At 37.7% G+C, this 14,111-nt stretch overlaps 1 protein-coding gene across 5 annotated transcripts in view; it reads right to left on the bottom strand.

Moving 5' to 3' along the window:
• LOC145489620 (DNA-dependent protein kinase catalytic subunit-like) overlaps positions 1-14,111 on the bottom strand; it is a 294,091-nt gene that overhangs the window by 137,225 nt on the left and 142,755 nt on the right. For all 5 annotated transcript variants that reach the window (XM_081468622.1, XM_081468620.1, XM_081468625.1 and 2 more), the window contains 2 exons: positions 12,380-12,463; positions 9,688-9,763 (listed from right to left, as the gene is read on the bottom strand). In XM_081468622.1, the coding sequence (XP_081324748.1) occupies positions 9,688-9,763; positions 12,380-12,463 (160 nt within the window). The remainder of the gene's footprint in view (positions 1-9,687; positions 9,764-12,379; positions 12,464-14,111) is intronic.

Raw genomic sequence — 14,111 nt, forward strand, 5'->3', positions numbered from 1 at the left:
TACAGACGTCTCCAAGGTGTTTAAAACCATATACCTATACAAGACATCAAAATTCTTATGGGTGTCTTAAACATAAGTCCTTACAATTAACACTGACAAGGAGGGTGTTGAGGCACCATGGATTGGGCTGCATGAGTGAGAACAGAAAGCCATTCACAGATTTTGTATTTTCAGTGAGTTAGTCATAATGAGGGACCCATTGTTGCCCACAGAGATGTTCAAAAAGCTATATAGACCTCTCCGATGAAACAACTTCAAATCAAGACAAATGCCAGGAATTGGATTACACCTTTGCTGGATGTGAGAGCTGTAAAAGGAGGGGCAGGCACTGCCTCTGATCACTACTGGGCATGTTTAAGGTGAAAATTAGGGCCAGCTATGACTCTTTATCCAAACCATACCTTAGACATAACATCCTTACTCTGAAGTGCAATGAGACATTGAAGATGTTCAACTCTACAGTAAACAACATGTACTCTGCCCGGCCTTGAATTTGTGAAAAATCACCTTGGCAATTACTGGGCAGGACTGATAAAGACTTGGCAAGAATCATGCAATGTGGTCTTACTGTAGGTGGAAGGGCAAGTGATGGAAAGGAATGGCTGTCCAAATAAAGGTGGCTGTGAGCCACTCAACTTGGAAAATGAATCGTCTGTAAACAGTGGAAACTGTGACGCCACCAAACTGAGTTTTTAATCCGAAGCTAAGTCATATATCATTATCGAGCTAACTAACTGTTCCCTTCATGCACATATATTGAGATAGAGAGGCACAAAATGAAGTCACAGCCCACTGGTAATGTTACAAAATAGTGCAAAATGCAACTGTAATTGAATACAGAAGGAAACATGACCCCACAAATTCTTGTCCAAGAAGGAACAGTACTTTCCTTACCACAAGGAAAGCACTGTTTCTTCTCCGATAACCAAAGCTACTGCTTACTGAATGCAGGACCAAGTAATAAAATACCTTTATTTCAGGTTCTCATTTAACTTTTCTTTCCACTTTTCTTTATTTTTTTGTTCTTCATTTTCCCCACCAATATTCACAATGTACAAGTGATTTCCTCCCCTTGCATTACCTTTCTGATGGCTTCTTCATCTTGGTGTAGACCATCTTTATCCCTGTGTGGTAAAGTTTGACCACACTCCATCCACAGAAAGTTGCACATAATTTATATCTTTGATGAGATCTAAAACCGATCTTCAGTATGTTAGGTACTTACGATCGTAGGTTCTGGGGTCAGTTTCGAGTGTGGGCTTCAATATCTGTGATCTTAGAAATAAACTACAGTATTCAGCATGGAATCGGGCAATACCACAAGGACAACACCACACTTCCTCTGATCAACAAAGTTAAGCCCTGTTCAGAGGGATTAGTACTTGGTTGGGTGACCAAAGACGAATACCCTGTGTTGTAATGTTTTCTTTTTTCTTTTCTTTCTTGTTTACCTTTCCAAGGCAATATCATTGCATGCAGAACTTCCAGTCCTGTGTTATGTCTCTTTCTTCTTTTCATCAACCAATTTGTTCATATCATCTTGCCATCTCCAAATTGATTTAGTTACTGTACCGAAACATTATAAGTGGAACATACAATTTGGTCTTTCCTCAATTTTCCAGTTCGTTTCTTAAAATATTAATCATGGCTATATTAACTATATTGACTTTGATTCGCAACTTACTTGAGCCTGCTGTGTAAAATACGCAGCATTTCAGCGCATACATGTGTATATTGTTAACATTTTCGCTCTCTAACTAGTGGACTGTACAAGTGGCACAGTGGGTTAGTAATTAGCCCCGAAAGCGGGAATGAATATAAGTTCGAATCTGATAGGAAGCAAAACTTCTTTCTTCTTTTCTTTTTCATTCTTTTTTTAAACGCACATGTTTATGTCAAGAAACCATTCACCAAAAGGCCATATTTCTCTTTCCATTTCTTGTGTTTAAAAATTGTCTGGAACTTTTAATCATTCGATCTTGATTGCTTTTGAACTCACAGTATGCTTGCTGCTAGTATCACATAGGTTTGTGAAAAAAAACATGAAGACTTCCCCTTACAATCAAATCACTAAGAAAGAATCACAATTCTTTTCCATACAGTCAAAAAATTGTTTCTCCTTCTACCTCTCAAATATAACCAACTTGACATGGTGCAAGCGACTGTCAAAAGAATGTTTGAAACCCAAGGAGGACTTCCATATGAAAAGATCAGAGATGCTGGTCGTCTCGGTTAGGGGTAATAATAAATAAATAAATATCTATATAAACATGTTTATGCAGGATGACCATTTCAGTTATAAAAACTGCTATCAACATGGGTCCTGTATAAAATTCAAAGTTTTAATTCGTCTTTCTTAGGGTGTTCAGGACAAAATGCCATTATTTTTAGCTGTCAAAGTATCTTTTTGGGTGCATTAGAAGAAAACATATTTTAAAATACCACTCATATTTCTGATCTTAGGCTTGATTTCCAAAGATCTCTTGAATCTGGTCTACTAGCGCTGGCTCCTTTCCTGAACAGAGGCTGGTCATCGAGCCTCTTCCCTTCTAAGTGCTATCTTTTAAGAATCTTTTAAAGCTCAAGCCACACTCAGATTGGTCTCCTTTGGGGCTTTAATTTAAATTCTCCACCAAGCATCCCCGACCTTTTCACATGGGAGTCCCCCCATGTAATGTCTAACAAGAAGTGATAAAGTAAAGGAGTGAAAGAGTAATGGAGTGAAATCACTCCACACACACCTACACCTTGGAAAATAATATTTTCCAGGTTAAAAACTGGTCTTTGATCACGCAAAGGGGAGATGTCTTAAGGATTAGACTAATGGGTGTAAACAGTGGACCACAAAGAGATCTAAAAAGCTATTAAAAATTGAATAAAGATGTGAGGAAGAATGCCAGGAAAGACAAGAACGAGTTCTTCAATGCTGTTGAAGTTCACACCAGGAATTTCAAGTCATTTGAAGTGACAGGTGCCAATCAAGGAATGTCATTTCCTACCCATCTCATGCAACATTTAGCTATGAGGCAAATTAGCTCAAATTCTGACTCAAATAGTCCAACTTTCTAAATCAAAACTAATTTCACCACAGTTTAGAGTCACCCTTGGCCTGACATAATCAAGACTAAAATTTTTGGCATGTGTTATTTTTTGGTAACAAAAGTTGTTCAAACAACATGACAAGAGGTTAGTTTTAACAAAGAGACAAGGGCGAAATCTAAAAATATTAGATGTTATAGAATCAGTTTATCAAAGTTATTTCTATGTTAATGTCATTAACAAAGTCTTTGATTATTTAGGGCAGTGGAAGCTCAATGAATGCAAAACTCTTTGCAATATCCCATAACCCTCGGACGTACAAGAGGGGGTTAGGGATAGATGTCATCCCCCCAATAAGGTATTTTCAAAATTTTCAAGACGATTTACTCTAAGGGGCTGAAACTTTCATTTATTTTAGCTGTTCATTCACCCTTCACGGATATTTTGATATGTCAATTGTGTGTCCATCATTATTTATGTTTTCATAGCAACCACTAGTTTCACGTAGGTCTGGCCAAAAATCAACTTTTTTGACATAATTCTGTATTTTTTCCAGTTTTCTTTATCAAATTCCAGAAATTCACCAATTTGTACATTTCATATGCATTCTGGCTTGATTTTGAATCAATTTCCATTATTTTTTGACTTTTTAAGAAAAAAGTAAAATCCAAGATGGCGGATCCACGATGGCAGGTCAAATGACGTCATTTGACATTATGACATCACAGCCATTGAATATGGTATCATTTTGTAAAACAAGCTCAGGGTTATCTAATCAATGTAAGTTTAGTATGCCGCGCGTTAACAGAACAAAAACCAGAGGGGGTTCCTTCCATTTCCCCTTTACACCATAGTGGGGGTACGAGTTAGCTTGTATGCCCAAGGGTTAAATAACAGTGCAAAACGCCTTAATTCTATCCGTACAATCTAAATATGGGAATGAACGGCTGTGATGTTTGAATTCTAAAACATTGACTCGTTAGATGGGAGTTTTTCTCAGCATATCTTGCTTTTTAGATTACTCTTGAAACCCTGCTCAATCATCACAGGTCAAATACTTGATCTTGCAATTGATTAATGTCAACTCTTACTTTACACTTGGCATACATCAATCCCGAGAAGTATTCTTTGCTGAAATTATTGTTTGCTCTCATTCCGAGTTCAAAAAACCCTTGAAACTTTCATTTTGCTGCATCAGGCATGCAAGTAAATCTTGCTAAACACATGCAGTTGTATATCATACTTGAACTGTAAGATTGAGCTTTAGCAAGCTTTTATGAAAATGCGTTTTTCCTCTGAAAGTTCCTACACTGAATTAACCGCAGATAAAGGTTATACCTGAAAGATCTTAGCACAAAACATTGTAAATAATCGCATGTCTGTGAGTAATAAGATGTGTGAAAAAAATTGCAATTCTGAGGAAAAATTGAGCCTCAAGAAGATCTAGTAGCTGAAATTATCTAAAACCTAGGGTCCAAGCGAGCACACATGACAACATACATGGCACCAGTGCCTTAGGTTTAGCAAGGTTTGTCCCGGTTGAACTTTTTAAATTTTTCTAGGCACTCAAGAAGCTTGATTGGCTCTTGGCCATCGTTTTCTTTTCTGCTGAGAAACCTCCTGAGTATATCTGTAGCTCCAAAGCCCTGTGAAATAACTGATTTGTTTTTTTTTCTGGTCACAAGACTGTATTACATATTCTACATGGTGGATGGTAAAGTAGCTGGCAAGTATAGTACTGTCTTCGCACTGCAAGCCTGGTCAAGATCTCTTCTGCTTCATCTTGAGACGGAATCAGATCAGCCTGGTGAATAGCTAGTCGGCCACTTCTGTACATTACAGACAACATGCTGAAGTACTGGGCTATTTACTCTTCAGCAAGCTACTCTTCTTTGCTGGACATTTTCCTACCACTACTGTCTTGCACAGTCTCATCTTACTGCACTCATTCACTACAGTTTCATCCTGTCCCCTCACCTTCCAAGAATGTTCTTTTCAGATATGTGTTCACTTTCTCAGGAAAGCGGGTTCCTCTTCGTGATGTTTTCAGACCCATTCCTTTGAGATTTCTCATGTGGATCATGATCACTAAAGGACGTTTCGGATTTCAACCCATTTTATCTTGATGCTGTCTATGCCCTTTCTCTCCAACTTCTTTAGGTGTTTACCCGCATCCATGCATCTCTGCAGACTGCAAAAGATTGGTATGCTTTTGTGAATCCCTCTTCAGGGTAGGAGGAATACACTCTCGTAGCTTTGACAACTTGGGACTCTCCTTCAATAGATTGCGAGGTCCTAGACCATAGTTAATGGATAGGAATGCTTGTGAAGCCCGACAAACATCAAAGGAGCAAACAAAGATGCCAAGATTTGTGTTGGGAGGTCCACAACTGTGCAAAATCTGTTTTTGCGCCCATACACTCTGCATGAATTACGTAACCAAAATGTTTCTATTGGGCAGTTACTCAGTCAGTAGTACACAACAATTGTGTTTTGTGCACGGTCAAGACCAAAAAAGAGAACAAAAACATACAACAAAGAACTTTGTTGAGTTTCATAATAATCCCCTTCTATTAACTATGCCTAGACTGAGGCTGTTGGAGCTGACACGTCAAACTCTTCGCTGTAAAAGTAGCAGTCTCTCTTGCAGTACATTTAAGGGCTGCTCTATACATAAGTCTGTACATAGGCCCTTGAGGTCTTCCATATCCATTCCTCATGTGCAGGTGTGAACGTCTACCAGGGCCCATATCATAAGCCTTCTACACTTTCAAACCTTCGGACTTGAAGCTAAAAAAACTTAGACACAGGATCCCAGACATTGTGTGCTTCATGGTCTGGCCTGACTCTTGAGTCTTAACAATATTATTGATGCATGACACCCTTCAACCCACCATTGGATATCACTAGTACTTTTAATGTCCTGGCCTTCATTTATGTTACAACACACATGGCTCTGCACTGTGGCAATTCTTCTGTCACAGAGGTCCTTTCCAGCCTGTGGATCACTGAAATCATATCTGACGATCTTAATGCCTCTGCACTCTCTAAGGCTGGCAAGTGAGTGGATGAGATGAGAACAAAGGTAACATCTGGTATTGTCGAGCTTTTCTTTCCAAAAAGTTACAATTGAGCTAAACATCGAAGCCATTCTTATCATTGAAGTGTGCACATCTATAAATAGAGATTCAAATCCCTTGCGCAGTGGTAATAAATAGTAAATAACAACAATAAATATAAATAAATATGATAAATAATGATAATAACAACAACAAACTATTAATTATCACTTGGTGATATTATTTGCTGCTGATCAAGGTCTTTGGTTCTTGTTCCCATGCTTTCAAAATTATATGCACAATGTTTATCTTTATATCAATTAAGATTTACTTGCCTGCCTGATGCAGCAAAGTAAAAAAAATCATAGATGTTTATTAACTCGATTCGCATGAAATGAATATTCACTGGGTGAGCTCAAGAGTTAATATATGAGAGCAAACAATAATGTCAGCAAAGAATACTTCTCAGGATTGATGAGTTTGTATGCTGAGTGTAACGTAAGAGTTGACAACAATTAATTGCAACATCAAGCATGTGACCTGCCCGTGATGATTGAGCAGGGTTTCAAAGGTGATCTAAAAAGTGAGATTTGCCCAGAAAAACTCTCATCTAACTAGTCAATGTTTTAGAATTCAAATATCATGGCCCTTTATTCCCATATTTAAATTGTACAAATAGAATTGAGGTGTTTTGCACTGTTATTTTAACCCAAAAATGTACAAGCTAACTAGCACCCCCACCGTGGTAGAACAGGGAAATGGATGGAACCCTCCTGAGTTTGCGCTCTGTTTAGGCACAGTGAAATAAATTTACATTGATTAGATAGCCCTGAGCTTGTTCTACAAAATGATACCATATTTGCTGGTTGTGATGTCATATGACGCCAAATGACGTCATTTGACACGTCATCTTGGATCCACCATCTTGGATTTTACTTATTTCTTAAAAAGTCAAGAAATAACAGAAATTGATACAAAATCAAGCCAAAATGCTTATGAAATGTACATATTGGTGAATGTCTGGAATTTGATGAAGAAAACTGGGAAAAAATACAGAATTAGGTCAAAAAAGTTGAGTTTTGGCCCAACCTACATGAAACTAGTGGTTGCTATGCAAACAAAAAATGATGGACACACAATTGACATATCAAAATATTCGTGAAGGATGAATGAACAGCTACTGAAAGTTTCAGCCCCTTAGAGTAAACCATCTTCAAAATTTTGAAAATACCTTATTGGGGGATGTCATCCAACCCCCACCCCCCGTTTTACATCTGAGGGTTAAGAGGTATTGCAAAGAGTTTTGCATTCATTGAGCTTCCACTGCCCTAAATAATATTCAGACTTTGTTAATGACATTAACATAGAAAAACTTTGATGAACTGATCGTATAATATCTAATATTTTTAGGTTTCACCCTTGTCTCTTTGTTAAAAACTAACCTCTTGTCATGTTGTTTGACCAACTTTTGTTACCAAAAAAAACACATGCCAAAATTTTTATTCTTGATTTCATTAGGCCAAGGGTGACTCTAAACTGTGATGAAATTAGTTTTGATTTAGAAAGTTGGACTTAAGCAATATTTGAGTCAGAATTTGAGCTAATTTGCCTTATAGCTAAATGTTGCATGACATGGGTAGGAAATGACATTCCTTGATTGGCACCTGTCACTTCAAATGACTTGAAATTCCTGGTGTGAACAAAGATAGGTCCAATCTTTATTTGTGTGAAATACCAATAAAATTCAATTTATTCTGTAAGCAGGAGAGATGTTTAAATTTGATGCTTATTTTAGTAACATTTTTGGGGATTTTGGGGGAAAAAACAGGGGGGGGGGTGGTCTAACTCCTAAGGGAAAATCACAAAACTGGCCCACTTTGTCTTTTAGAGTTGTTGGGTAGTACCTTCAATCTGGCAAAGTTTCATCCAAAAAGGGGAGATGGCTTGTATCACCCCTGCCTGGTCCTCTGGTAAACTTGGTCTTAAGTTTAACCCTTACACCACAACAGGAATGTTACATCCAAAAAGGGGGATCTAGGATTTTGTAATATCTGGGGTGGAATCATGCTCCTTTCTATTCCCAACAAGGAATTCTGCTGCATCACCCTTGAAAGGTTGGACAAACAACTGCAATGTAATCAGCAGGGTTCAGGAAAGATAAGTCTTGCGTTGACCATATTGTCACTCTAACAATAGTCATTGGACACTCCAACCAATGGCAGACTCCAGAGAGAGTCAGGCAGGGATCGCATTAAAGCAGAAATTGTGCATTTTTATGCAAAAAAATACTCAAAAATGCATTTTCAAAACTTTTATGCATCCCAGGATGCAAGAGCCCACAGGGAGAACTTTACTGCATTAGCCTTGACAAGTCAGTTACGTTCTGTTGTTTGAGAAACGAAGAAAAAGTTGAGCAAATTGCGTTCGCAAATTTCAGAAAATCATGGTTGCCACTTGAGTTTGGCAGAGTTGGAGAGACTGGTGACAATTGCACATCCAGGACACTTGCATAAGCATCTGCCATTTTGAATTGATTTCTTGCTTGAAGAAACTTGTGTTGTGTATTCAAGTGAATAGGTATATTGTTAGGCTGATACAATGACAATGGGTGATAGACATGGCACATTTTTTGATAAATGGCTGAAGAAATTTTTTGGAGGGCTGTAAAGATAATTATTGTGACCCACAAAAAGTGCTAGGGACCCTCGTTTGGCCAGATATTTTTGTAACCAGTGCCCATAGGGCTTCAGTCTGCACGACTTTGAAGAAATTCCATTACTACTTCCAGGACTAGTTGATATTCAGATATAGAAAAAGCTGCTCTTAAATGTTCAAACCTCCTCACCTATCTTCTTCGCATTCTGTTGTACATAAGGCCGCAAATGTTCAAAAATGTTCAATGTTAAATGTTCAAACAAAAGGCATTTAGTGATTTTAACAGCTTGATCTGTGTTAAGAGTTTTTCATAAATTATTGACAAATTCGGCCAACCAAAAATCATTGACCAAATCATTACGGTGGCTCAAAACATTTTCCAGCACTTAAATTTTGATGGGTCGTTATAACCACTCTTTATTTGCTTGATGCTACAATCATCGTATCAAAAAAACTGCTTAATCATTGATAGCAACGTGTTCACCAGTGACTGGGCAGTTTTTGCTGCATCAGTTGATAAAGAGTGGTTATATGACCCATCAAAATCTAAGTCTTGGAAAGTGTTTGAAACTGTTTTGAGCCACCTTAAGAAGGCTTACCTGTCATATGCAGTTACCAAACCATTGGAATGTTCTGCAAAAGCAGTAACTACCCATTTGATTGCCATAAGTTTTGCCCATTTAATGGCAAACATTAGCATACGATTTCCCATGTGAGGTCATGCATGGCATTAATATCTACATGAGTCAAAAAATTTACATTCACAAATTTTGAATTCTCATGTGATCCCATGTGTATTTTTATCCCTACAATTATCAAAAGCTTCATGTGCAATTAAATACGCATTAAGCTACACACTTTGACCACAAACGCAATGTAAAGCAAAGTGGAATAAGTGTCCATGATATTGAAAAATATGAGGAACCACTATTACCTTGAAGAAAAACAGCTTGTCGCAGATTTTCATGCAAACTTCCAACAATTTATAGAATCCACTGACAACTGGAAACCTACAAAGCAACAATGCAGACTTCCATTATACAAAACTACTACTTATCAGAAATTGATGTGTACAGGTATATTGCTGTTGATTTTGATTTATTCTGGGATGTACATGAGTGAAAGGATGCAAGGTAAAGAAATGTATTGTTCCAGACCAACAAAACTGCAAATACACGTAGGACAAAATTATTGCACATTAATAGCACATGTTAGTCACCATTTATGCTATTTTGTTTGAGTGTAAAGAGGCACAATCTAGGAGTGTTTGGAATTCCATTTCTAACCTTTTAATGTGGACTATAAGATCACAACAAAAGCTCTTGCAAAAGGATGAAAAAGGTTCTCCCTAAATCATTACCAAAGGGCATACTGGGTACATAAATTTTAGCATACAACATTAGGCAAATATCTGATGTACCGTATTAAGCTTCACTGCTGAACAAAATATTGAGGAAATATATATTTAGCATTTCTTGATTTTCAAAAAGCCTTTGATGGCTTAGAATAGGGGTATAGAATGGTAAAATCCGAGACCCATCAAACTGCCAAGACCCTCATCTAAAATCTGAGAGTTGACCATCATTTTCCGACCATTATTTTCTGAGCCTGAGATGCTGTGATTCAAAAATGCGAGCACAAGATGCTGTGATCAAGAAATCTAAGTGCGAAACTTTTACAGCTCACACTAGAAATAGCTAGAAATAAATAGGAACCAGTTGGTTTTGTGTGTGTATTGGTTTTGTATTAAAATTGTCAACTTAATATCATTAGACAACCAGTCACAGGTAACTTGCAACACTTATTAGCCAGCTTAGTTACTTACATGTATGAAGTAGTCTCTTTGTTGTACAGAAGGCCACTGGCTATTTTAATATCTAGCTTCATTGTGCATTCTCAACAACCCATGAGGTTGTCATGCAACAGGGCCTTTCCAGGGCACTAGTGACTACTTTATCTATTGACTGTTTCATTGCAATTCAGACTTGCTAGAAAATTTTTTTCTTTGAGTTTTGGTTTATTTGAAACGTTATTAATTGTGAAAATGGTTTTTTTGAATGTAAACAATCTACAAATTGCACTGAACGGTTTGTTGAACTATTCGAGAATGGTGCTCAAAATAAAACTATTCACTGTCACGAAAGATGAACGTGTATTCTATAACCTTAACTTTGTATTTGTCTTGTTCTACAAATGCATTTGCCGTGTTTCATCAGTATAATTTAGCCTTCAATTTCTTTTTCTGCAGTCCCAAATGGTAACTAGCAACAGTTCAGTTAGACCTGTACTATATGAAACAAAAAATACAGTTACAGTGTACCATGAACTCTTTTCACTTAAATTATTCACAGCATTATATAAACAATGGTGGGCTGATGAAATTAACATGTAAGTGTTACAACTAGTGTACTTTCCGTTGATCTCTGTTTAAAATATGGTTGTTGCGACGTTGCTCTCAATCGATTGTTACTACAGTATGCCTGCCCTTATGTGGCTATCGCATTTCACCATTGTCTGGGTGATGTCACGCGGTTCAGTTACATTCAAACTGTGAATAAATTAATAAGCAACGGTGAAATGCGATACACAAAACACGAATTAATAAGCAACGGTGAAATGTGAGACACGAAACACGAGAACCGTGCGACAGACAATGGTGAAACATGATAGCCACATAAAGGCAGCGATATTGTAGTAATGATCAAAGCGATGCCACGACAACCACACTTTAAACGGAGATCAACGGAAAGACATTAGTATATTGCATCACACAATCGTGGCGCAGAATGAAAACTAACAGGAAGACAACAGGCAAGTTTATTCTACTCTTTTATTGCTGTTTTTAGATAACATAATATGAGCATAAAATTATGCAACTCACAAATAAGCGTGTGGGTTCCCTATGGCAATGGCTGCCTTCTCTCAAAAACAATCACTCAAAATTACCAGTACCCGGTCTACCTGTCAGAATATTCATGCTCCCAAAGCTCTGTTACGTGACGTCATGTGACGTGAATCAAACATTCAAGAAAGTTGCCGGCTATATGGGATTATGCAATGTATTGCATACATGTAATCCCACAACAAAATATTGACTACATCTTGGTAGAATGCTCAAAATTCAGCGAACTTCAGTTGGATTACTTTTGCCCAATACTGTATGTCTTCTCTGTGTAATTATTTGTCTCTTTGTTTTCTCATTGGTTTGTTTGTTTATTCATTCGTTTATTTATTTTTTTATTTTTTTATTTTAACATCTGAAAGCCTCTTTGAAAGAAGTCAATAAAGAAAGAAGGTATGCAGGTGAGGGGACAGGCAGTCAGGTATAATGGTCTGATGTTTTCTTTACTGATGATCATAAGTTGGTATTTTATAACAACTTGCAGAACCAACAAAGAGTAGCTGGCCAAATTCACATTCTGTTTTCTAATTACCACCAAACACATCAAAGTACAATATCCATTCAACAACATAAGCATGAATGCAAAACTAAATAAATTATTCATTCTGCATCTTCAATCTTGCACACAAATAAAGACAAAAGTCAGCTTTTTATAAAAAGTACACAGCACATCTAAAGATTTGGCATAACTACAGTTTTAAAAGAATGCTGGAGCTTAACCCACCTTGTAGACATGACAATTATGTCTCTGCCAAATATGTATATCCACTGCTCAAATAATGTCACAGAGTATGTTGGAAGAACACACCTTGAAATCAACAAGTTGAATATAATTAAACAAGCTGAAAGCTGGAGAGGCTAGCATTATTTACAAATGCCATAGCAACTGTATACCTTTACTAGATCAATCCCGGGAATAGCACCATTTTGAGGCACTCTAAGTTAATTTTTCATGCTGCTGAAAACAGCATTGGATGCAGGAATCTCAGTAAATTTCATTAAAAATTTCATTTACATTATGTATTTTACTTTAGTTGTACCACAATTGTATTTACACTTTCTGTCTGGCTTAAACATTTCATGCGTATAGTGTTTGTCACATCTCTGAAGTCTATTTAACAGCAAGTCAAACAAAGAGCCACAAAGAGCCACATGTAATGTTCAGTGTTTTTCTTTCTTTCATCGTCACTCTGTGAATTTAGCATCTTTTAACAAGTTCTTGTCCTCTTTTCTGCCTGTTTGGGTCATCCACAACAGTTGCCTTGGGTTTGGCTGATTTATTGCTTAATGTAGAGAATTCTTAAAAAAGAAAAAGAAAGTTTAATACTCGGTTCAGCAACTTTACTGTTGCTGTTTGGACTGCAGCTGCTTGTCCTTCACCATCCTTACTTGTGACAAGCCCTTTAATCATTCCTAACTTCCTAGTGGTGTGTAATATGTCTGCAACTATACAGGATGCCCTAGAGTAGGCTCAATGTGCTTTACATTTATCAACTGGTAGGTAAATTCAACTGGCAAATCCAATAAGGCAGATGGCATAACAACACCAAACAAGAATGCCTTGTGGCATAACAAATTAAGTTACACTGTTCGCAATGAATGTTTACATACTAGGTTTAATGTTTGGTGTTACAACCGTCGTTGTGGGCTCTGGGGGTCTCACAACATGCATTGGCAAGCACATTGTGACAGCCACATCTTCAGTCAGTTCCACTGGTTGTCCACATTGTCCCTTCTCTTGGCCACTAGGTGTAGGGTGGTCACTGGAAGCCCTTGTGTACTTGAATGGTCGCTCAATACGGTATTAGGTTTAAGTTGAGTTCTTGTGCAAAGGTACCCAGCCCCCAGTCTGTAGCTGGACTGTTCCTGGCTGCCATGTCTTGTTACATGGATCATACAGATGCTAGAGTCAGACAGACATGTTGACCCCCATGTCATGTAGCAGTGGTAGTGGTGGTCCTGCAGACCAGTTGTAGTACTCTGCCTGTTGTTTCTGTTGCTGATAAAGGCACTCTTTGACTTTATTTCTGGTAACACCAGTGAGGAGTGCTCTTTGTGCAGTTGGTAAGGTGGTTCAGAACTTTCTGTTGTTGAGTAAACTCTGCGGGTGACTCTAATTGTTGGTCAACCAGTGTTGTTCTGTCCAACAGTATTCCAAGGTATGGATCTTCTCCTTCCTCGTCGCACTTGTCTAGTGCATTTTCTACAGTTTGCACCATGGGCTCTTCAAATCCATTCGACTGGGGATATAGTGGGGAGCTTGTGGTATGTTCGATACCATACTGTATGACTCCGTGAACTAGTGAAACCCTTGACAAATGTACTGTGGTCCATTGTCTGTTAGGAGTTGGAAGGGGATTCTATGTTCGGCAATAATGTTTTTCATGTGATTTATTATGGCAAAGAAACTGGTGCCGGTTAGCTTCCTAATGATGGGAACGTGCTATAATGGTCAG

This window comes from Orbicella franksi, chromosome 6 (assembly GCF_964199315.1).
Source record: "Orbicella franksi chromosome 6, jaOrbFran1.1, whole genome shotgun sequence".
In the NCBI taxonomy this organism is placed as follows: Eukaryota; Metazoa; Cnidaria; class Anthozoa; order Scleractinia; family Merulinidae; genus Orbicella; species Orbicella franksi.